We start from the raw sequence: 26,041 nt of genomic DNA on the forward strand, positions 1-26,041 counted from the left end.
CCGTTCATCATCAGCCATGCTGTGGCAGCAATCCACGGACAAAATAAAGGAATACTGGCACAGATGTTACCTCAGGGCAAATCTTCCTCAACAACAACAAAAAAAAACAACTAAAACTATAAAATTCTTAGATGAAAACATAGGAGTAAAACTTTAAAACAACTAGGATTAATACTCTAATGGATGAAGCAGACAGCATGCAAGAACAGATGGGCAATATAAACACAGATGAAAATTCTAAGAACCAAAATGAAATGCTAGAGATGAAAAACACTAACAGAAATGAAAAATATCTTTGATGGGCTTATTAGCAGAATGGACATGGCTAAGGAAAGAATCTCTTGAAGATCTATCAAAAGAAACCTCCAAATCTAAAAAGCAGAGAGAACACGGATGGAAAAAAACAGAAGAGAAGTTCAAAGAACTGTGGGATAACTACAAAAGGTGTAACATAAACATAATGGAAATAACAGAGGGAGAAGAGAGAGGGGAAGTAACAGAACAAATACTTGAAACGATGACTGAGAATTTCCTCAAATTAACATCAGACACCATACCACAGATCCAGGAAGCTCAGAGAACACCAAGGAGGAAAAATGCCAGGAAAGCACCTAAGCATGTCCTATTCAAATTACAGAATCAAGAAGAAACCCTGAAAGAAGCCAGAGTAAAATGACTCCTTGCCTGCAGAGGAACTGAGATAGGAATCACCTCTGAGTGCTCTACAGAGACCATGTGAGCAAGAAGAGAGGGGAGTGAAATATTGTAAAAGCTGAGAGAAAAAAACCAGTAACCTAGAATTCTGTACCCTGTGAAATTATCCTTCAAAACTCAAAGAAAAATTAAGACTTTCTTAAACAAAACTTGTGGGAATCTGTTGCCACCAGCAGACATGCTTTGCAAGAAATGTTTAAGTTCTTTAGAGAAAAGGAAAATAATAAACAACAGAAACTTTGATCTACATAAAGAAAGGAAGAGCATCAAAGAATAAGAGAAAGTTAAAGAAAAACTTTTATTTTTCTTATTCTTAATTACCTAATAGAAAGCACTTTTGTTCGAAATAATAGCAACGATGTGTTTGATTATGTATGCTTCTGTGTGTGTGTATATATATGTATATACATGTTTATGTATGCTTACATCTAAGTGAAATGAATGACAACAAAGATAGATACAAGGGACTAGAAGGAGGAATTAGTTTTCTTATTATAAAGTAATCACACACCCCATGAAGTGGTATAGTGTTATCTGAAAGTGAACCTGGATTAACTCAAATATATACTGCAAATTCTAGGGCAACCACTAATAAAACTAAAAAAGAAAAAAAGAAGTGGAACTCATATGCTAAGGAAGGAGAGAAAATGGAATCATATAAAATGCCCAATTAAAACCCACAAAACAGAGAAAAAAGAATAGGAACAAAGAACAAGGGCAAAAAATACAAAATAGTAGTGAATATGGCAGACATTAATCCAACTATATCGGTAACCACTTTGAATGTCAATGATCTAAGTCATTACTGACATTACATAACTGACAACACCAAATGCTGACAAGGATGTGGAGCAACAGGAACTCTCAGTCATTGCTGGTGGTAATGCAAAATGGTACAGCCACTTACGAAGACCATTCAGCAGTTTCTTACAAAACTAAACATACTATAACCATATAATCCAGCAATTATACACCTTGGTATTTACCCAAAGGAGTTGAAAACTTACGTCCACACGAAAACCTGCACACACGTTATTACAGCAATTGTACGGATAACTGCCAAAACTTACAAGCAACCAAGATGTCCTTTGGTAGGTGAATGGATAAATAAACTGTGGTATATCCAGACAATGCAATATAATTCACCACTCAAAGAAATGAGCTTTGTCAAACCATGAAAAGACACGTAGGAACATTATATGCATATCACTAAGTGAAAGAACCCATTCTGAAATGGTTACATTCTGTATGATTCCACCCATACGACATTCCAAAAAAGGCAAAAATACGGAGTGAGTAAAAAGATCACTGGCTGCCAGGGTGAAGAAGGAAAGGATGAACTGGCAGAGCACAGAGGACTTTTAGGTCAGTGAAAATACTCTCTATAATACTATAATGATAACACTGTATGATACTATCATGGTAGATACATGTCATTATACATTTGTCCAAAACCAGAGAATGGACAACACTAAGATGAGCCCTAATGTACATCATGGACTCTGAGTTGATAATGATGAGTCAACGTAGGTTCAGCAATTGTAACAAATGTACCACTCTGGTGGGGGATGTTCATAATGGGGAGTTACACACATGTAGGGACAGGAGGTACATGGCAAATATCTGTACCTTCCTCTCAATTTTGCTGTGAATTAAAACTGCTCTAAAAAAAATAGTCTTAAAAAAAAACTATACAGAGAAAATGCTAAGCTACAGACCGCTCTACCAAATAATAACAATATTTCTAAAAGACCTGTACTGATTTTTTTTCCCTGTTTACATTAATTATTCCCACTTGCCTCTCTGAAAATTTGGACTGACATCTCAATTAAAGGCAAGTACAATATTCAGTTTTAAGGACATAAGTCAACTCAAATCATAGGTAGCCAACAGAATAGCACAGCTACTACTACATAAGAATAGCCTATCTTGAAGTGATGGGGGAGGGGTTTAAATAAAAGAAAATGACTTTCTCAGTTTTCCTTTAGTATTTCACATGACTTAAGAAAGCTTCTCATCCCAACTGATTTGAATTACATGCAAAGGGCACCTTAGCAAAAAACTGATTAAAAGGGAGACTACAGACAAGTGATATGCTGTCTCCTCCTCTCCTAGCCTACGAGAGGGGCCAAGTTTGCTCACTCCCTCTCATTCTTTTTTTTTTTTTTTTCTGGGAAAGATTTTCCCTAAGCTAACATCTGTTCCCAATCTTCCTCTCTTTTATTTTTCTCTCCTCAAAGCCCCAGTACATAGTTGTATATTCTACTTCTAAGTCCTTCTAGTTCTTCTATGTGAGCCACCACCACAGCATGACAACTGACAGACAAGTGGTGTGGTTCCACACCTGGGAACTGAAGCCGGGCGACCAAAGCAGAGCACACTCAACTTTAACCGTTAGGCCATCAAGACTGCATCTCATTCTACCTTATAATAGTCACATAAGAACCCAGTCAACAAACTTGTCACAACTAACATAGTCAACAATGTAATGGTTAATCATTAAGGCTAATATATTTGACCTATACTAATGCCTTGAATCTATGGCAACTGCTTCCTCTCTCCCCATTTGATAATCTTCATTCCCCTCCCCCTAATGCTAAAGGATGTCTGTGCCATCACTACAATCAATGCAGCTTCCTATGCCTTAACTGTAAAAGCAATGAGCCCAGATGGCAGGGATCAGAGGAGATGGTGCCAAAGGCACACACTGTTTTGGGAAGCCTGTCCATTTGCCAGCTCTAGGTCCTCACTCCTGAAGCGTCCTTTTAGAGTGAAGGCCTCTATTACGGAAAGATCTGCTGCAGCACTTGCCACTTGTACACACACTCTACACATTCCTTCTCACTCTAACAGCCACTCCCCCTCTCTGGCCTATTTACCACCTCAGATTACGGTGCTCTTTTTTCTCCCTACCTTCATGCTAGACTTTGGGGACCACAAATGACTCAAAACCAGTTGAGAATTCCAGTCCTAATACGAATATTAGTGGCAACTCCAATCCAGATTACCCACTGGCAGCTTTGAGAAACAGGTAGCATGTCCGCAAATTATTATTTACTAGCCACCAATGTCTTTCTTTTTTTTAAAGCCCTTACAATTAGGAAAAATAGATATCACCTGCTAAAATTTATCGTGCACTTTCAGCCTTACAACAAGGTCAGGATACTACCACTAGAAAAAAGGCTCCAGTCCAAGGCTGGTTTTTTAAAGGGACTTGCAAAGTGGTAGATTTACCAAGGTGAAGATCTGGCTTTCTGGCTGAGAAGCCAGACATCATCCACACCCAGAGAATAGATCCATCTTTCTGGGGCAGCATCATATTAACTAAACCCACAAGGCAGACCTGTAAAACCACAATGCCCAGAAACCACTGTCATAGGAAGCAAAGCCCTCTGGTCCTCTGAGTGTGGGCAGGCCCACATACACAGCTAAATCATCATCAGGATGTTGCCTGGTAAGCAGGCAATCTAATCAGGAAAGGTTCGATGGGCTGAACATTTACTGGCATCTGATGAATCCACTTCACAACAGGAATGGTCTTGCCCATACCACACTACCAGATTAATGCACAGCAGTCACCCCCACTAAATAGCACAAAGCCCTCTCCCCTGGACAAAGGCTAAATGACTAAACCATCCGTTCTGAATGACACATTCTTTCTTCAGCCATATTAAACACCAATCAGGTCACCATCTAGGCTTGCCAGACAGGGAGATATTTTATTTTTTTGCAGGTGACCACAAATTTTTACTCTATGGCATGATGCTTTGATCTATAATTTAGCTCTCAAGAAAGTAATTATGTTGCTCTCATTTTCAAATTCTAGAGAGTATGTTTTTTGCTGAGAAGATTCACCAAGCTAACATCTGTTGTCAATCTTCCCCTTTTTATATGTAAGCTGCCACCACAGCATGGCCACTAACAGATGAGTGGTGTGGGTCCATGCCCAGGAACCGAACCTGGGCCACCAAAGCGGAGCACACTGAACTTAACCAGTAGGTCACAGGGATGGCCCGAGAGTATTTTCATTCAATAAGTATTTAATGTGTTCGTACTATGTGTCAGGCTATTGCAGGCACTAGATCTTCCACAATCAAACACAACAAAATCTCTGTTCTGATGGAGTTTATGTTCTAATGAACCTCATGTAATCCCTAAATACTGACAACAAAACGTGTAAGTAGTAAGTGCTCAAAAATTACATAAAGATACTAGGGTAATAAAGTTATTTGGAGTAGGGCCATTATCATTATTGTATAAGCACTGAATTAGGTATAACGGGGGGAAAAAAGCACATTTTGATACTGTTGTACAGAAAGTAGTACATCATTTTTAAATGACTTCTGCTTCCTACTAGGTTCAACAATGGGCAATTTAACCTCTTTCAGCTTCAATTTTCTCATTTATAATATGATAAGTAAATGAGATAACATATGTACAGAACCAAGAAACTGCCATGAGTCAAATAAATGTCTACATTATTTGCAACCAATAATGTAGACCAAACCACTGATTCTTAAATACAATCATTGCTTCCAGCGATGGCAATGGGTGAATTTACAGTTGAAGTCTAGTCATATACTTGACTGGATGATGGATAAACATATATGTATGTATGTATAGAGGATATTTTTGAGACAACTGGAAAATGTGATACGGACTGTTATGTTGGATAACTTGGGTCAATGTTGATTTTCTCAGATGTGGTCATGAGGATGTGGTTGGGTAAGGAATATCCTTGCTCTTCAAAGATGCACACTGAAACAGAGAAGGATAAACCATCAAAATGTCTAAAACTAATTGGCAAACGGGAGCGTTTACGTATACAGATGAAACACGTGTGGCGAAATGTTAACTGGTCAATTGAATGAAGGAGATATTGGGATCTGTTGCACTGATTAGTTTTTAACTTTTCTGTGGGTTTGAAAATTTGCAAAACAAAAGAAATAGTCTCAAGACCACAGGAAGTGCCTCAGGAAGGAAAAAAACTCGTAATACAATGTCAACACAATCTCTTACAGTTTAACAAAATATGAAATCATAACCACTTACAAATATGAGCAAAGTTCTTAACAATATTTAAGGCTAACTAGTACAACTTCAAATGTTTCTATTTTAAAGTTCACTAAAAAGATATAAAAATCATTGAGGGGCTGGTCAGGTGGTGTACTGGTTAAATTCTGCTCCATTTCAGCAACCCAGGGTTTGCCAGTTCAGATCCCGAGTGCTAACATACACACCTATGACTGGCGCCCCCCCCCCCCCCCCCCGCCCATATAAAGTAGAGGAAGATGGGCACGGATATTAGCTCAGGGCCAATCTTCCTCAGCAAAAAGAGGAGGATTGGTGGCAGATGTTAGCTCAGGACCAATCCTCGTCCTCAAAAAAAAAAATCACTGAGATGTTCAAAGTGTCTCAATGTCGAAAACCAAAGGTGTTTCCCCTAGCTTCTATAGAAAATATAAGAGAGGAAAAATATCCCACCATTGTAAGGAAATGATTCAGCAAATGCACTCCTGGGTTTAAAGAGGAAAGGATGCTAGCTCACCAATGTGAACAGTCATGCAGGCTGTCATGCAGGGCTTTCCGAAGCACCGAGTCCTTGTCATAAATGCCCCAGGTAGCTTGTAGTACTGAATCAAGTAAGCAGTCTCCTGCAGTCCGGTTCCAAAGTGCATATAGTCGACTGTCCAAACGTGTAGCCAATTCCAACGACCAGTTTATAATTGGAGATTCTTCTTCTAACTCTATATGAGGAATTTAAATAACATGTTTATTTTCATGCCTATGCAATTAAAGAGTATTCAATAGAGGAAAGAACCTGTTCTCCAGATGTTAATAGGTTTATGTGTAATTTACTAATGAACATCTAAATAAATTTGATCAATTGAAATATAAACCTTTTGAGCAGCTGAAACATCTTGTAGGTCTGGAATAATTTACTCAACTTTTAAATTCTTTACAATTTAATTTCTAAAAATGTTTAATATGGAACTATACTCATTCTAGAACAGGAAGTAGAAAACCAAGGTTTAAAAACTTTTATACTTTTATTCATTCACTCTATTACATTTAAGAGCTGCGAATGAGAATTTTTAAACCATTTTTCCAGTTTTATTGAGATATAATTGACAAAATGAGCATTTTTAACAGCACAATGTGACACTATTCTTAAGGACTTTACATTTTTTATTTAAATACAAGTAAAAATACAAGTTGACCATACAGTGAACTACTCCAAACCTTATAAAACAAAGCAAAACGTTTATTGAAATCGATGAAAGGTAAATTACACTCAATCCCATGCTTACCTTTTTGAACATCTCTGTCAAGCACCTCATCAAATAATTTTTCTTGGACTGTTGGAGGTAAGTCTTCAATATCTACAGAGAAAAAGCAGACTTAAAAGATCTTACATCTCATAACTTAATAAATTTGATACCAGCATCTAATAGTGACTTCATCTACAATAACTCCCTTTCCACTGAAGGCTGTCAAGTAGCTTCTTTTAAGAAATGTGCATGTATAACGTGTGTATGTGATGGACACTATTTCCTTTATGTATTTCATTATCAAAACTGTGCTCTATCTACAGGCCAGCCTGGTGGTACAGCAGTTAAGCTCACATGTTCCGCTTCAGCAAGCCACCAGTTCAGATCCCAGGCATGGACCTATGTACCACTTATCAAGCCATACTGTGGCAGGTATCCCACATATAAAATAGAGCAAGCTGGGCACAGATGTTAGCTCAGGGCCAATCTTCCTCGGCAAAAAGAGGAGGATTGGTGGTGGATCTTAGTTCAGGGCTAATCTTCCTCAAAAAAAGAGAGAGAAGAATAAAAAGGAAAAAAAAATTGCTCCATCTAAAAGTAATCAAAAGACTAACATTTGGACCACTAATTACATAAAGCTATCATCAAAAAGACTAGAGATAACAAGTGTTGGCAAAGATGTGAAGAAAAGGGAACCCTTGTGCACTGCTGATGAAAATGTAAATTGGTATAGCCACTATGGAATAAAGTATGGATAATGATCCAGCAATCCCACTTCTGGGTATATATCCAAAGAAAATGAAAACATGATATAGAGGAGATATCTGCACTCCCATTCTTGTTGTAGCATTACAACAGCCAAGATATGGAAACAACCTAAGTGTCTGTCAATGGATGAATGGATAAACAAGATGTGGTATGTATATATATATACAACGGAATATTATTCAGCTATGAGAAAAAAGGAAATCCGGCCATTTACAACAACACGAATGGATCCTGAGGGCATTATGCTAACTGAAATAAGCCAGACAGAGAAAGACCAATACTGCACGGTACCACTTATATGTGGAATCTTAAAATAAAGTCAAACTCATAGAAACAGGGATTAGAAAAGTGGTTGCCAGGGGTTTGGGGAGGTGGAGGTTTAAAAGGGTACAAACTTGCTGCTGTAAGATGAATAAGGCTGAGGACCTAACATAAAACATGGTAACTACAGTAGATAACACTGTATTGTATAACTTAAATTTGCTAAGTAGAACTAAATGTTCAAATAAATAAATAAATAAATGAGATGACAGACGTGTGAATGAACTAGATGGAGGAAAATCCTTTCACACTGTACCCATGCATCAAAACACCACAACGTACATCTTAAATACCTGACACTTTTATATGTCGATTATATCTCAATAAAGCTAGAACAAAAGAAAAAAAAGAACAGGGCTATCTGATATTCAAGTTAATGATAATAATAATAATAATAATTACATACAAATTTTTATCTGTTCTCTTCTCCCCAAACTCTCAACCTCTGCTCAAGCCTGTTATTTTCAGACTTCAGAATCTTCTTATAAAAGTTAATGAACCATTCATTTTTGCACACAGATCTGTTTTTGTCATCTTCTTTAAATTCTCTAACGCTCTATTCAGTTTACTAACTGAGTAGTCTAGAGTGAAAAGCATTACCCTTCAAAAATGAAAAAAATTAAAAATTTTTAAAGCTATTTTCAATTCAAAATAAAAATCTAATCATCACTTGGGGTAAGCTTAAATACATAGAGACTGCATTTCAAATGAAATTTGTCTGATTTTAAAAGGCTTACTTATTTCCTAGCATTTGTAAAAACCTATGTTTATGTCTGAATATAAAAGCTCAAAACACTCAGTACCAAAATGGGGGCTTTATTTTAGAAACTTTTAGTGTTTGGTGCATTTATTCAATGCCAAGTGACAAAAAGCATCCTGGAAGACATTTCCAATTGTCATTGAAATATGAAAAGCTGCTTCACAAGTATAGTGAAAATTAATGTAATGAGTGAAGAAAGTAATGACACTTTCAAAAGAATGCCGGTATTTTTTATTCAAATAACGTGACTCTACCCATCAAAAGCCCATTTTTTTTTAACGCTATCTCCTAATATCGAGTAACCAATAGCTATCTAATTTCAAAATAACAGGTGTGAAAAGAAAAAAAAAAGTAGACTGATAATAATATAAAATAAAACCAAAGAAAAAAGGGAATGGATAAAGCAGATGTTTTTAAATATTTGAGGCCCATAAAGAAGTCAGTTATTATTAGCTGCTGTCTTCCTCCCAGATCTAAAACCTTTGTACTGGTCACTTCCAGTATAACTAGGGTAGTCAAGTAATTTAAGATGCACATGTTAGTAGCTATGTTATCTACTTTCTAACAAAACACTTCCAATCAGACATAATAAAATTGTAATAAAATGTAAATTTCTTTTCACATTGAAATTTGGAGTTACCTGCTGGCAACGTAAATGTTACAAGGTCAGTTAGAAAATAGCAAGCGAAATCCCCCTTTCTCTGATGAAGAGAGGCAGCTATCTCTCGCCGGATTTGCTCTGTCAGTTCAGGACACACCATTGCTGGAATACACTTTGCTGCTTGCTGAGACACCTTAAATACAAAAGAAACTTTCGTCTGCATCTCATTTATCATCAACAGAAGCAGAAAACAACAATATTTAAAAGAAATTACCAAAATTTTCCAATAACTCAAGGTGGTTTTTTTTCTTTTAATTTTAAAATAGTTTGGGTATTGGCCATTATTTCCTCACCAGTGGAAGTATACAGTAGTACAACTTTCCAGGAAAACAGCCATAAAAATGCTTTACCCTCTGACTCAGCAATTCTTCATCTTAGGAATTTATCCCAAGGAAATACACAAAGATGCATATAAAAATTTAAGCAAAATGGTCTTATTCACAAAGGTTCAGCATAGGAGAGGGAGGGAGAAGAGGAAACAACCTAAGTCAGACTAACCATCATTCTAATAAAAAACTCTTAAGAAAGGGAATTCCAGCTCAGAGAAAGAGAAAAGTACAAACACTCTTCTCCCACTCTGTTAAGAGTATTTCAATATTTATTCTTTGACTTGGAATAAAGAAAACATGATATTTTTAAAGAGTTAGTTCCCACCTACTTCAAATCCCTCCCCATTGGTTATAACTCAGAATTGTTTAAAAAGCATTTGGCTTCTCCAAGAGCAAGAGAGACAACAGACCTCTGAAGTACAGCCTGATGGGAATGAAACAAGAATGCTGGTGTAGTGGGCACTACCACAGAGGACCTCTAAACAAGGAGATGGCTAGAACTTTCCTTTTTAAATAATGAACAGCAATAAATGATGCAAAGATATTATCTTACATTTAAGTTGTATTCCTTTTGTGGAGCTCAAGAAATCTGCATACAGAGAATTCTGAAATCAAAGCTGAGCATCTGCTAGAGAGGAAATGAGCCTGGTGTGAAACTTGAGTAAGCCAGTTAGCTCTATTCTCTGTGACCTTCCTAAACATAGACTTACACTCACAAACGGGATTTGGAGCAGGAGATCTTCCAATAAGCCTCTCAAAGATTAAATCTTACTAATAATGTCATCTCCGTAATATGTGTAGACAACTTAATTGTAATTGCTACTAAGGTAAACTGTTTCAAAAACTCTGCATACCCAACACAACCATTAGATGTCCTTTTCTGAAAACTCCTACGTGAAAATTCAGTTCTACTAAACTTTATTGGCCAAGACTACCAGTAATGATGAAATGCTCACTACATCTTAACTCCATGAACCCAATTTTCAAGCAACAAATTATGGAAAACCAAATATTAAATGTTTTCAGAATATAATTGACTATTTCTCAAGTAACAGTGTAAAAATGGATCCCAAAAGTAAATTCAAAAACAGCTTATTTTAAACTCGTAGCCCTCAGCCCCTTTCCAAAAACCAGGGAAGATTTTTCCCAAAAACAACTTGTACAGAAACCTGGACACTGCAAATACTCCAAGAGGAACCTTATAGCCAGTGAATGGCCTCCAAGCTTCCTCCTCCTGCTGCCATCAGTAAGCCTGCCTCCCATCTTCTAGCCTCTTCAACCTTCTCATTCTCAATCATCTCCCTTAGGCTAGCAGTTCTTAACTTAGGGCCCATGAACTTGGGAAGGGTGCGTGAACCTGAATGGGAATTTTAATTAAATTTAAATTCTTCATTTTCACTAGTCTCTTGCCTATATTTAAAATGCATTTTCTTGGGGCTGGCCCCGTGGCTGAGTGGCTAAGTTCGCGCGCTCCGCTGCAGGCGGCCCAGTGTTTCGTTAGTTCGAATCCTGGGCGCGGACATGGCACTGCTCATCAGACCACGCTGAGGCAGCGTCCCACATGCCACAACTAGAAGAACCCACAACAAAGAATACACAACTATGTACCGGGGGGCTTTGGGGAGAAAAAGGAAAAAATAAAATCTTTAAAAAAAAAAATGCATTTTCTTATACATCACAAGTTTGATTTAATATTCTAACAACTATATTTTAATACAATTGATTTCCTTTGCAATCCTATTTATTTTTATTTTACACATTTAAAAACAGTATCTTGAAAAGAAGTCCATAGGTTCCACCAGACTACCAACAGGGTCCATTACCTAAAATCCAATCAAAACCCCTGCCCCAGATATATATCCCCAGAACAGAATGATCTCCTATTCTCACTCCAAAAGTACGTGGCTCTGTGCTATCTCTGCAGACACATCCCTTAAACTAGATTCACACTCTCCCCCATCCAGTCTTTCTACTGGCCCCTTCAATTCTGTCCTTTGGACTGCCTACTCTATTGAGACTACAGCCCATTATCAATTTTGTTCTTTCCCTAAAACAATCCTTCCTTCCTCTCTCATATTATATCCAGGTTGTCTATGTGTCCCACAGAATACGACAAAAATGATGGTATGTCACTTCCTAAATTGGGTTATATATAAAAGACACTGCAGCTTCCATTTGGATCCCTCTCTCCCTCTCTCAGATCACTTATTCTAGGTGAAAGCAGCTGCCATGTCATGAGCACCCCTATAGAGGGGCTCCCATCAAAAGGATTTGAAGCCTCTAACTACAGCCATGTGAGTGCGCTGAACCAGATTCTCTAGCCTCAGTCAAGCCTTCTGACAACTGCAGCCCCGGCAGTTTGTAACCTCACGAGACCTTGAGCCAAAACCATTCAGCTAAGCTGGTCCCTGATTCTTCACCCTCAGAAACTGAGAGATGACGAGTATTTGGTGTCTTAAGCTGCTAAGTTTTAAGGTGATTTGTTACACAGCAGTAAGTAAGAAATACACTGGGATTCTACTGTCTTCCCACTGTCAATCCCCAGATTGCTCTTAGGAGATCGGTGACTTAGGCCAGTCCCTCCAGAATCTTCCCATACTCCTCTACCAGCCTGAGGGGAACCTAAAGACTTGAGCCTTGGTTCACAACTGCTTTTTCTATCCTGTCTCCCGCCACCACCAGCAACCATAACCCCACATGCTGGCCCCTCTGAATCCACAACACAACTGTAGCCAGACCTAAGACACTACAGAAACTGCCTGTAACTATTCCATCCCACATTCCAGAACTCTGGCCCTCTAATCACATTGCTGCTTTTCAAACAGTACCCTTTTCCATTATACTCAGTAAGCCTACCCTTTGTGCTCATCTCAGCTGTCTTTCAAGCCCTCCCCTTCCTCTGAGTCTATCAGGTGCCCCTGGCGTCACTGGACTCTTACCAAACTGAACACAATGGCCAGCCATCTCAATCACACTTTCATCTAACCCTCACATTTCATAATCCCCCCACCCCAGGGCTTTGTTCACATGGTTTCCAAATACTGGTGAATTTGAATATGCAAATATGCATGAGCACATATGGAAGATGTATACTGACAAAATTTGAATCCACAGTTGATCTGACTCTCTGCACTTTTACCCTGTTTCCCTTATCACTAAAAAAATTACCTGGATAATATAGTCACGTCCTGAGTAATTCACTTGCAACCTCTATCATTTGTAAAATCTACCTAGTTATCTAAGCCAGAAACCTCAGAATCAACCTTGACCCTATCTCATCATTACTCTCCATATCCAATCTATCCACTTAATCCTGACTACACTGCCATCATCTCTCTCAAACCAGCCCACTTCTTTCCATTTCCACTGTCACTACTGTACGGGCATAGGTCTCGCCAGCACCCCTGCAGTGCCCTCCTAAGCAGACTTGCCCCTCTCCCATCTGCAGCAACCAAAACACCCTCTGATCTCATCACTTCCCTGCCCCTCTACCTAACACTTTTCAAAGCCTTTTTACTGCTCTCAGAATAATCTTCCAATTCCTTGGCCTAGAAGACCCTTCATAACGCAGCCCCTGCTTACCATTCACACTTCCCCTCTCAGTTCCCAATCGCCATCACAACCATGCTGAGTTACTTTCAAGTTCCTGAATTCACCACAAATACCACCACCCTGAATAAATGAATTCAAAAAATTCTTAATAAATGATTTCCTCAACTCTCTTCTCTCCTCCACCTACTTTATGAGGCTAACTCCTACCCATGATCTCAGCTAAAATGATGCCTGCCCTAGGTAAGATATCTCAAAACACTTTCTCAAGTTCTGCCACAGCCCCTGGCACTTACATCTATGACAGCATACTCTGTACAGAATCATCTGTTTATTTCTCTACTTTTCTGGAGGTTCACTGAAGGAGGAGCCAGTGTCTTCACAATTAAATCCCTTATAAGCACAGTGCCTAGCACATAGTAGGTACTCAATAAATATTTGTGAGCTGAGAGAATAAATGAATTAAAGAATGACAGATACATCCCAGTTTTTTTTAAATCAAATATATGATTCAAATGTTATGGCAAAATGTCCTGTTTTAAAAGCATATACCCTTAAGAATCATATACTACTGAAGTCTTTTAAATTTAATGTGATTTTTAAGGGGGGTAGAAGAATGTAAAACATTTCAGAACTGTTTGGAGAAACATTATAACATCAAAAATGAAAACTAAAGAACACATTGCCTTCACATAAAAGAATGTTTAACCAAAATGCACACTCACCTCCGTAAGCAATATCGCTAACATATCCTGCCTCTGAAAACGTATAGCCAGATGTACCAGAGTATAGCCAACATCAAAAGCAGAAGGACGATTCAGCAAGCGCACTTCATCTGCAGTGAGCTGCCGCGCAATGTCCCCTCCTGATGACTTGTATGCTTCTATAGCAGCTAAATCACCTTCTACAACCCCTAAAACAAGCATCGAAATTGAAAAGAGTTTAATTCTATTTCCCTTCAAAAGGCAGAAACCTGTAGCATTCACTCTAAACTCTTTAAGTGTTTCTCTGTGCTTCCTGGATCCTGGGGCATCATTTAAATGTCCTAAAGAATATAAGGAAAATTAGCGTATTCCTCTTTAATTTCTTTCCAGAACTAGAACTGCCTCGTTAGGTACTTACCTTCACATCAGTGCTGGCTCCATGTTCTGGGGGCATTTAAAGGAATTGTTAGACTGTATTAATTGGATCAAGGATTGGTAATCTAGTATAAGAAACTAGACTTCATAGAAGACACTAAGGTACCTGTTCTGGTCCTGACTCTGAAGAAACCAAGGAGACAGGGAAGTGCTTCCCTTTGGGCACTGGGCTGCTTTTGCCCTTTATATTGCATTTTTAAAGCTGAATCAAAACAAACGCTGAATCTTCCACGTTGCTGTTTAGCTCTGAAACACTTCAGAGCAATTAAAACCATTCTCAATGCAAGTGAAAGTTAGCAATATTTTGATTTCAGAATCTCTCATAGCCAAGTCTTCTTTACACCCATTAAGAATTATTAATACAGCAAAACTTGAACCAGATGATTTCAAACAAAAATATGCTAAAATAAAACACTACAAATCAGTTGAGGGGTGGAGAGAGAAAACACGTATCACTTTTTCCAAATCCATAAAGAACTTTCCCTTTCCCGCTGAACCATGTTATTAATCTTAACACAAATTAACGTTAGGTTAAGACTAATCCTATTTACTAAGCAGTACGGTACATCTATGTATAATAAACAAATAGCCTTGACAAAAAATGAAGGAATAGGTTAGCTGTCAAATTTACCACAAACAGTGTTAAAACACACACATGCACACCCAAAACTATAGGACCAAATAATTTTAAGTGTTTCCTAAGAAACAACAGGAAAAATTTGTTGGGTAAAATTCTAATACTAGCTTAAAAATATTCTTGGTATACTTTAAAAGCAGCATTTTTAACTGCTTTCTTGAATTAGGAATTAGATAAATAAGAGCTATTCCTGAGAGTACAACAGATTGGTACAACGTAACTATTTCCCCCAGTCATGAAGAATAACAAAAACTTTAGAATAATTTAATTCCCACATTCACCGAATGCCCATGACATAAAGATCACCACACTAGGCAATGTGAGAAATGCAAAGAGAGTAAAAACACAAATCCTATACTCAAAACAGTCCTTTTTCATCGCATTTGTGAGCCATAAAAGGCCAGGTGCACAAGTTTTCAAACTCTGGGGTCAAAGATCCTTTCTGCAGGGGCCAGCCCCATGGCCAAGTGGTTAAGTTCGTGTGCTCCGCTTCAGGGGCCCAGGGTTTCGCCGGTTCGAATCCTGGGCGCTGACATGGTACCGCTCATCAAGCCATGCTGAGGCGGCATCCCACATGCCACAACTAGAAGGACCCACAACTAAAAATACACAACTATGTACTGGGGGGTTTGGGGAGAAAAAGAAAAAATACAATCTTTAAAAGATCCTTTCTGCAAATCTAGATCCTCTCCCCAGAAAAATGACCCCCTGCCTCAGACACAGATACTTTTCAGGTTAAGAATCCATATCAAACGAAAATACCTTCTTATAGGAATTTTTATTTCCACAACAATGTAGGTTAATACCTTCCTCAATATATATACAAATACCTAAGTACAGCTATAACCCCCACCTCCAACACATAAAGGGCTTCAAAACACCCTTATGGGGCAGAGAGCCCTGGAGAAGTCATCAGGGCTACAACGTGATACGGCGGGCATGAGACAAGGGGGATCAATCTTCTCTGGTTGGCCTAAGCCTTAAGAATAGACATAGAAAATACTACTTAAAATAAAAACAAATATATGGCTAAAGAGTCAAGTACACAAAGAACTCTAAAATTTCTGCTTAACTTGTTTTAATAAACAGACGAGAATAATCTAGTAGGGCTCATAACTTTTTGAATGATTCAATGTAGTTTACTTTAGAACTGAAATGCGCTACTCCATTTCCCTTTGGGTATATAGTATTTCCTTATGAAGGCAACCACTTTGCACTTCAGTCCTATCAAAGCTAAAGTATTTCCAGGTGCGTATAGTATCAGTGAACCTCTTACAGTTTTTAGCTTTAACCTAAAAAGCATGTATTTGTAAAATTTCCTTGTTTGACATAAGAAATGTTCTAAGCACTTTCAAAAGCAAAGCAAGGACCAAAAAGTCTAATCAAGTTTACCTGAAAAGATAAAGAGGAAGACCTGCACAGTTTTTGTGCATGAGCATGTTTTTGTTTCCCAAAGACAGAGATGAGGTGATCTAAAGCTAAATACCAACTAACTGTTCTTTTGGTTGGAGAAAGGAGAGATCTTCCAAATCACTGTCTTTACTATTTTTAGCTAAGTCAACATATAGCTGACGTCTGGAAAAATCTCATCTTAGAAATTCTTGCTTAAGAATTCGTTTCCTAATGTTTCTGAGGGATTTCTGTAATTAGAAACTAGCAGAATCAAAGTGGGGAGGGGTACAGACTAAACAGTACAACAAAGTGAGCAAACTGTGCTTTGGAAGTATGATTTACCATGTCACCCAGTCTGCCTTGAAATTAAGTGTTTTTTAAAAATATACACAGATGGGCCAGCCTGGTGGCGCAGCGGTTAAGTTCGCACGTTCCACTTCGGCGGCCTGGGGTTCACCGGTGCGGATCCTGGGTGCGGACATGGTTCCGCTTGGCAAGCCATGCTGTGGTAGGCGCGTCCCACATACAAAGTAGAGGAAGATGGGCATGGATGTTAGCTCAGGGCCAGCCTTCCTCAGCCAAAAGAGGATTGGCAGAAGTTAGCTCACGGCTAATCTTCCTCAGAAATAAATAAATAAATAAAAATAAAAACACACACAACTTCAAATGGTCTGCATGGTATGTGAATTATATCTCAATAAAGCTGATACACACATACACACAAATAGGATTTCTATCTGACCTAACCCAAAACACCAAAAACAATTACTTCTCCCGATCCCAAGGCTCCACATTAAACTGCAGATGGGGGATACTGCCCACTTGCTAGCATGGACTAAATACAGGAGGGCAGAAAATGACGATGAACAGAATAGAGATTTTGTTCTTATTCTTCACAGCATAAAACTCTCCAAACTTTCCAGAACATGAAAAACTTAAATTTAAGCATAGGCAAAAAGTAATATTTAAAAGAAAAATATTTCATTGTCTAATGTTTTGGGAATATATAATTCCTTTCTTTTCATTAACTATAACTAAGAGCTCATAGTCTTGGTTACGGGTGAGTTTTCAGCTACAAAAATGAGTAAATTTATTACAAGTCCAATTTCACAAGAATGTCATAAACTGTCCAAATTTTTGGTATATCTTTTTTTACATATTGCTCAAGGAGAGCTACTGATTAAAGTTTAGACAGTTTCTTGGTAGATGGGTTTTCATTGTAAATACAGTGTTTAAGAGAATTTGGCCCATACTCAGTTTAAAGTTTTTAGCCACAACAGGTTTTCTACTTGGGAAGAAAAAAAGCATCAGATTATATGTGAAACAACTTACAACATGTCTTTGAGCTCTTCACATAACAATATATTTTTATCACCTTTTAATATTAGGGGATAAAAGAAAAGCAGGAAGAAGGTAGAAGAGTTGGCAAGAAGGAAAAGAGAGCAAATAAATGTAAGTGGTAATATCTCACTTAATGTAACAGAGACTGTGAAAAAACAGAAAAGTTCCAGCAGAAGAGAAAGAGGTGGGGCTGGCCCCGTGGCCGAGTGGTTAAGTTCGCGCGCTCCGCTGCAGGCGGCCCAGTGTTTCGTTGGTTCGAATCCTGGGCGCGGACATGACACTGCTCATCAGACCACGCTGAGGCAGCGTCCCACATGCCACAACTAGAAGGACCCACAACAAAGAACATACAACTATGTACTGGCGGGCTTTGGGGAGAAAAAGGAAAAAAAATAAAAAAAATAAAAAGAGAAAGAGGTGATACATATATGCTTTCTAGGTTAATGACATCTCACAATGCCTCCAAGAACCACCGAACATCTTTCTGTTAGTACATTTTTTGAAAATTCAACAAACATGTATTACACGTTCTGTCCCTTCCTCCTCCATGCTATGAAGCCAAATTAAAAAGACAGCTGAAGGCACTCGGAGAAGACTAACTGTATAAAACTAACCTGCAGTATCATCATACTTTCAAAATTGACTGAACGAAAAACACAACTAGCTAAGTAGTGGTGCATAACTACATAAAGTGTAAATATACTTTTGAAAACATGAAGACCTAAGAGTAAATGAAAGCTACTATATTATATATTACACAGTTAAAACAAACAACAACAAAAAAAGCAGCTCATATTGTTCTGTAAGCTGGGCCAGAAGTAGAATTTAACATATTTTGCAGCCACAGGTCACAACTTACTGGGGACTTCACAGCTACTATGGAACTCCGTTGGTTAGAATATAGAGCTGGCTTATAGATGTTTAGAAAACAGACATTTTTTTCCCCCATATATGGCACAGTTTTCAAAGTTTTGCCTTATTTTCTTTTATGACGTAAAATCATAAGGGTAACTAACTTTGAAAAGAATGCCAAATGGTAAAAAAAAAAGCCAGGACTTACCTGAGCCCACAGGGGCCAGCTCAACACTACCCTGGAGTTCTATGGTAGCTGTGACATCACAGCATGCTTTATGCTGTGGGGTCAGGGTGGACTTGGAGTCAGCTGGCACAATTTCAGGAACCCTTAAAGAGAAAAGTTAGTTTTAAGTGGTAATGTTCAGAATCCTTTACCAGGGTCAGTAGAAAGATGCAGATGTGGCTGGCTACGACGTCTGGGTAGTTTTCCTCTATCCAGAGTTGAATTCATTTAACTGGTTTTCCATATTAAAAAGGAAACTATACCACTCAGTAATACTTTTTCTTTATACTCCTAACCATTTGGCTGTAGTTCAATCAGGAACTTGGCTTAGATATTCGCAGCAATCTCAGGCATGAGCTGCTTTTTAAATAAAATGACCTCAATATTTTTAAGTGTATCTTCAAGTAGGCACAAGCTTAGTGGCAATCCTAAAAATAGCAACACCAAACACAAATCACCTCCTAGATGCATTTTCACATAATGACCAAGAGCAACAAGTTAAAATCTACCGTTTCTGTTCATAGAATAGTGCTATAGAACAATAACCTTTTCAAAAAACCAAAAGAGGTGAAAATCACAAATCAGAAATAAACTCAAATTTAATCTAATCTACACCAAGATGAGCTTCTATTAATTCATTCAATAAATTCACTCCATTATGAAAACACCCTCTTCAGAAAAAAGATTCAACAATAGGGAAGTCAAAATAATCTCTAATTAAGGACTTTAAACGTTCTATTATTAATCATGACAAACTATGCCAAATACAGTTTATACTTTGGAGCTCTTACTTCCTTACATCTTTGATCAGACTGTTAACAACCCAACTGCTGTGGAAATATAAATCCCCAAATTCATGGAAAAATATCTGAATTGACAGATACCTTCGTGAGAAAGATCTTGCCATGCGGAAAGAATTACTGCTGAAAGCATGATGGAAGGGTTTAAAGGAACAATGTCACAAAGTTATCTTTAGGAAGGTGATCAGATATGAGGACCAACGTTAACGGCTTAAAGAAGATGAATGTGAATTCAAATCACAAAGTTCACTTAAAATATTGCCAAAAGAGTCAAGTGAGGGGATATTAAGGTTCTTAAAAATCTAGGCTTCCAGTCATATAAAATAGTGTATGTCAAAACCACATTCACCACTGAAATCAAGTCCCAAAAGTTTTTCTGAATTCAAGTAAAACTTTCACCTGCTACACTGCCAAGCTATCCTGGCTGAATTTGAAACCAAACTTTAGATTTTTAGAATCACACTGTTTTAGGTAGGCCTGAAGGGACTCAAGAGTCCAGCCCATTCTCTTTACAAGTGAGAAAACCAGAGTGTAAACGAACATTTTAGAAAGGGGGGAGAGGTACAAAAGAAAAAACTTTCATGACAGCATAACATCATACTGTTCACATTCTATCCACGTAACTCTTCTTCTAGTCAAAAATACTCTGATAGAACTAAGACAATCATCAAATTGGAAGCAATGCTAAAAAGTTACTTAGTCCATCCTGATGAGGTCCCCAGGAAAGTCGCTATAATTTGCCACTCAAGAGAAGGTTCCACAGCTTCAATAAACACTTATCCACATAAGCTGAGTGGCAGAGATTTCCCAAAAGTTTCAGGCCCATATATCCAACAACGCTTTAGACATCCTCACTACATCATACCTAAAACTTAACTTCACGTCTCCCACATTTAGGAAAAATGATACTGCTACCCAAGCCAAGGATCCAAACCAAAAGTCTGAGTAACTTTCTTAACTGTTTCTCTCCTCGGCCCCAACATCAATTCTTCCAAGTTTTGTCGACCCTACCTTTGAAGTCTCTCTAAAATACATCCCCCTTGCCCCACATCTCCATTGCCTCCACCATAAATCAAGGCAATACTCTTTCTGAGCTGGATCACTTTAATTTCCTCCTAAGTGGTCTGCTTGCCTCCAGTGCTGCCACCTCCCAATCTAGTCTCTCCGCTATGACCAGAGTGATCTTCCTAAACCACAAATCTGATTAAGGCAGTCTACTTCCAAATGCTTACCACTGCCCTTATTCGGAGCTAAACTCCTTAGCCAGAGCAGCAGGCCTTGAAAGGTCCAGCATTACCCTGAAGCTTCTCTCTCACAGCTCCCATTCTACACTCCAACCCTGCCAACTTCTTTCAGATTACTGGACAGGCCGTGACCTCTCCTGACTCTGGGGTCTTAACACATGCTATTCCCTCTGACAGAAACATTGTTCCTTCTTCCTCTCGCTAAGGTTTTGGCTTAGGCCACTTCTTCCTGAAAGCCCTCTCCAAATCCCCAAATAAGATAAGGGTATATACTCCTCCAGCACTAGATACCTCCCCTACTGAACACTACATTGACTTGTTGAATTCTATCTTCCTCCGCCAGACCACAAGCCCGCCGAGAGCCATGACTTCTCTCACAGTGCTTGGGAGCACACTCAATGACTATCTGAACATATAAATGAATGGACAAACAAAGAAAAGGCAAAAGCTAAGATACTTGTGAAAAGCAATGGGAGGGTGGAGCATGATAGACTTCCAAATTTTTAAGCATGCCTTAGATTTTTTAATATCTAATAAAGCTATAATTATTTAAGCAAAAGTGTGATATTGATGTAAAAAACAAAATAAAGAGCCTCAAAACGAATGATGTAGAATCATTTTATGTATGATAGAACCACCCAAATCAATAGGGAAAGAATTTATTTAATAAATCATATTAATGGAAATTATTTTGAAAAATATTTAAATTCTTAGTCCAATCCAAAAAATTGTGAAAAACAACAAAAATAAAATGCTACTAGCACAGCTCTCCCTACGAAAAAAGGGAAAGAAATTTGCAACAAATGTGACTAGTATATACTTTTAATTATTTATACATATTATTTACATACACTTCACATAACTTGATAAAATCACAAAGGAAAATGGACAAATGATGTGAATCAACAATTCACACAAAAACTACGAATGACCAATTAAATGAGACAGCATGCCTCCCTAAATAACACACATTAGCAGAGATACAGCTGCGCCCTTACACTGATGACGGGAATAGAACTGGTACAGTCCTTCCAGATAACAATTTACCAGTATGCATAAAGTACCCTTTAACGGGTTTATATCATTCGATCCTATAACCCCATTTTGGAAACCTAAGAAAATCATTAGAAATGCTGACAATTTTGTCCATCAAAACACTATCAGAATAAAAACTTTTCAAATAACCTAAAAGGCTAATAATAAGGGATAGATTAAAGTATAGTAACTCAATGTCATATTCTGCATTCATTTTTAAAAGATGAAAACATTTTAATTACTTCAAAATGTAAAGTTCAACAAAAAATGTATAATTTCAATTATATAAAAATAGATGTAAAAAACCTGAAAATACAAAAAAATACAATAGATTTCCTCTAGACAATGATACTATAAACTATATTTTTTCTCATAGCTTTTCTTATCTCTGAAAGATTCTACAATGAGTATGTTCTGCTTTCATTATTTAAAAATGAACTAAACTCTCACACTGTTACAGGAAATCTGTACATAATAACATCTAAACTTGATATAACAAGAAATACGGATATGTCCATCAACAGATGAATGGATAAACAAAATGTGGTAATATACATACAATGGAATATTATTCAGTCTTAAAAAGGAAGGAAATTCTGACACATGTACAACAAGGATGAACCTTGAAGACATTACACTAAATGAAGTAAGCCGGTCATAAAAGGTAAAATACTGTATGATTCCACGTACATAAGGTCCCTAGAGTGGTCAAATGCATAGAGCCAGAAACAAGAATGGTGATTGCTGGGGGCTGGAGAAGGTGCAAAGGGGAGTCATTGTTAATGAACACAGAGTTTCAGTTCTGCAAGATGAAAAAAGTTCTGGAGATGGATAGTGGTGATGGCTGGACAACAATGTAGATGTACTTGATGCCACTGAGCTGTACACTTAAACATGGTCAAGACGGCAAATTCTATTATGTACACCTTACCACAAGTAAAATAAATTTTAAGGAAAAAATGATACAAGGACAGTATTCAAAGATATTAGCGATGATGCTTCAAATAATATCACCTATGTAGTATTCTTCCCTCCCGCAAAAAAAGTCAAATGTTTAAATTTAATCTACTCATATCCAAATTGAGGATCATTCTGTAAAACACATGGCCTGGACTCTTTGAAAATGTTAAGTGTCATGAAAGAGTAAATAAAAGAAGAAAAACAAAAATCACCTGAGGCACCATTTAGATTAGAAGAGACTAAATAGTTAAAACAAATAAATAAAATGTATAATCCTTGATTGAATGGGGTTGGAGCAATAGCTATTAGTGAAACTGAATATGGACGTTGAATATTAAACATTCTCAGTAATTATACTGTGTGATACAGGGAAAATATCTTTGTTTTTAAACCTACGTAGTGAAGTATTTAGGGACAAAATGTCATGACACCTGCAGCTAACTCTCAAACGGCTCGGGAAAAACTCACACAGAAAGAGACAAATAGAGACAGCGACAGGGAGAGAGCAAACCTGGCAAAGTACTAACCATTGGAAATTTTAGGTCAAAGGCAGGCAGTGTTTGATGTACTATATGGTAACTTTTTCAGAGGTTTTAAAATTCCTCAGAATAAAAGAGCAATGGGGGAAAAAGTGAGTTGTCTCTGCACAGCAGGATGGAAGGTGGAAAGAAGAAAAACTATTGCTTTTCTTTATAAACTTATCTATATGGCTTGATTTTTTTTTAAACATGTGCATAGTTTACTCTAATAAATGTTTAAAATTAAAGTTATTTTATGGTAAGCAGTAAAGTTCTCTGGAGCCTAAACACATCTTTTTATATTTAATACTTAAATGATACATTTGGATTTCATAATTCAATGTGTTCATTTAATATAGTGCTTTTAAAAAATGAAAGCCTTTACTAAATCAATGAAGCATATTCAAATGTCAGTATCACATAATCAAGAATCACCACACATATTCTCTCTGTCAGCATAGGGAGGCACATTATTAGTTGGTAGGCCCGTGTAATCAATCATTTCTAAAAGCCAGGAATTACGTCTCAGACAGACTAAAGGCAACCAGGAGAATACTGCCCGGGGCTCTATTTCTACCACTGCCGTGCATTTGCCTTAACAGACACTCATTCCTGGAAGGTTCTTTTTTATCCCAGGTGTCCGGAAGCACTTTCAAAAGCCAAACTAAACTGGCCAGGGGAAAGAAAACGTCTGTGTATTCCCTACTGATTAGAATCTTTTATATGTACTGCTGAGAATTACCACAATTCACTTAACAATCACAATATAACAAGTTATTTTATATCCAGAATTCCAAAATCACAAGAGGAAATCCTCAGAAATTTGAAGAAAAACTATCTGAAGATAACACTCCTTTCATGGTGCTAAAAACAATTCTATTACCTGTAATATTAACTACCTTAGAAAGGAAGGAGATCACATCCAAGAATGCGGAGTGAAAGTGGACATGGCAGTTTTTATAGCTACACACACACATCCCACGTAAGAGTTACCACACAAAGTTAACCAAGGACATACAAGGCATTGCCAGCATTCTAGCAGCTTACTTTCCTTTTATGGATGCAGTGCCAAAGATTTGCTGCAGGAGTCTGCATGTATTTTGGATTCTATTAAAAGCTTTTATTAGGATATTTTAACTCAAACTATTTTTGTTTAAAAAAACTTGATGGTTTTAAATGTCAAAGACTAGTAAGACCTAAGACCTTTTTTCCGGCTAAGCTTTCATTCACATGCAAAGCAATGTATTAAGGAAAAAAGGACACCAAATCAGAAGAGCATCTTTCAGTAGAACACTCAGTATGGTATAACAGAAAATCAAGTTCATAACCAAACAAAATGGCCCATTAGCATCCTGGAATAAATCCAGGACTTAAAAAATAACCATAACTTGGGGCACCGGTGGCGTAATGGTTAAGCTCACGAGCTCTACCTCAGCGGCCCGGGATTCGAGGGTTCAGATCCCAGGCACAGATCTGTACATTGTTCATCAAGCTATGCCATGGAAGCATCCCACATAGAAAATAAAGGAAGACTGGCACATACGTTTAGCTCAGCAACAATCTTCCTCAGGCAAAAAGAGGAAGACTGGCAACAGATGTTAGCTCAGGGCCAATCTTCCTCACCAAAAAAACAAACAAAAACCATAACTTAACTCTACCAGAACAGTGAACAGTTTTATTAGCTTCCTCTCTAAATTCCCAGATGATGATCTCTAAAAATTAAATATTAGAACACAGACCTGCTACTGGGCTACCAACTCAGTGAGGATGGCTACAAAGCAATTCCAGAGGGCAGGAAAAATTCTAAAGATGGAAAATAGATTGTCCGAACAGCTATGGTATACACCAAGCTGAAAGTAGGCAAACACAAGCAAAGCAAACAGAATACTACAGAAATGCCACACTAAAAATCAAGTTCAAATAAGGTGGCCTGATCATGGAATGCTGGGAAATACTAGGAGGTGACAGACTACCTTGGGACACAGCAATCAGCTCCATATAGGCATATTTATTTAGCTGACTTGGAAAAAAAGGACTGAAAACATTAATATTCATAGGCATCAAACACTATGCAGAAGTTCCAGTAACAGTACTCCTTTGAACCATATGGAGCAGAAAAAAACACTGAATAAGAAATATCTACTTGGTCTTCCTCCACTGTTCCTGGCACATAGCTCCTAAAACCCTTGTAATTTCCTACATAAGAGTCACAGAGACATCTTTTGTTATAATATTTAGTTTTGTTCTCAGTTCCTGAAACAGCTCCAGCGATAAAGGTGAAATAGGTGTCTTGTTATTCACATAACGAGCCCCTTCAACCACTTCTGAGTTTACGTTAATAAGGTGACTTTTGGAGAGCCCCTAAGGATGGGGGTTGGTTGCCAGGGGAAACAATCATGTCATTAGAGGGTTGGAACTTTCAGCCCCACCCCATCCCCATCTCCTGGGAGGGGAGAGGGGCTGGAGGTTGAATCAGTCATAAAATGGCCAACGATTTCATCAATCTTGCCTACATAATTAAGC

General features: G+C 37.8%; 1 protein-coding gene across 4 annotated transcripts in view; it reads right to left on the reverse strand.

Annotated features, from left to right (window-relative positions):
- ZRANB1 (zinc finger RANBP2-type containing 1) overlaps window positions 1-26,041 on the reverse strand; it is a 65,697-nt gene that overhangs the window by 8,126 nt on the left and 31,530 nt on the right. For 2 of the 4 annotated variants that reach the window (XM_070481277.1, XM_070481274.1), the window contains 4 exons: window positions 14,100-14,287; window positions 9,476-9,629; window positions 7,026-7,097; window positions 6,263-6,461 (listed from right to left, as the gene is read on the reverse strand). In XM_070481277.1, the coding sequence (XP_070337378.1) occupies window positions 6,263-6,461; window positions 7,026-7,097; window positions 9,476-9,629; window positions 14,100-14,287 (613 nt within the window). Of the gene's footprint in view, window positions 1-6,262; window positions 6,462-7,025; window positions 7,098-9,475; window positions 9,630-14,099; window positions 14,288-18,943; window positions 19,066-26,041 lie in introns of all 4 variants that reach the window. The other 2 variants (XM_044748977.2, XM_070481283.1) reach the window with 2 other exon arrangements.

Source organism: Equus asinus, chromosome 2, assembly GCF_041296235.1.
Source record: "Equus asinus isolate D_3611 breed Donkey chromosome 2, EquAss-T2T_v2, whole genome shotgun sequence".
Lineage (NCBI taxonomy): Eukaryota > Metazoa > Chordata > Mammalia > Perissodactyla > Equidae > Equus > Equus asinus.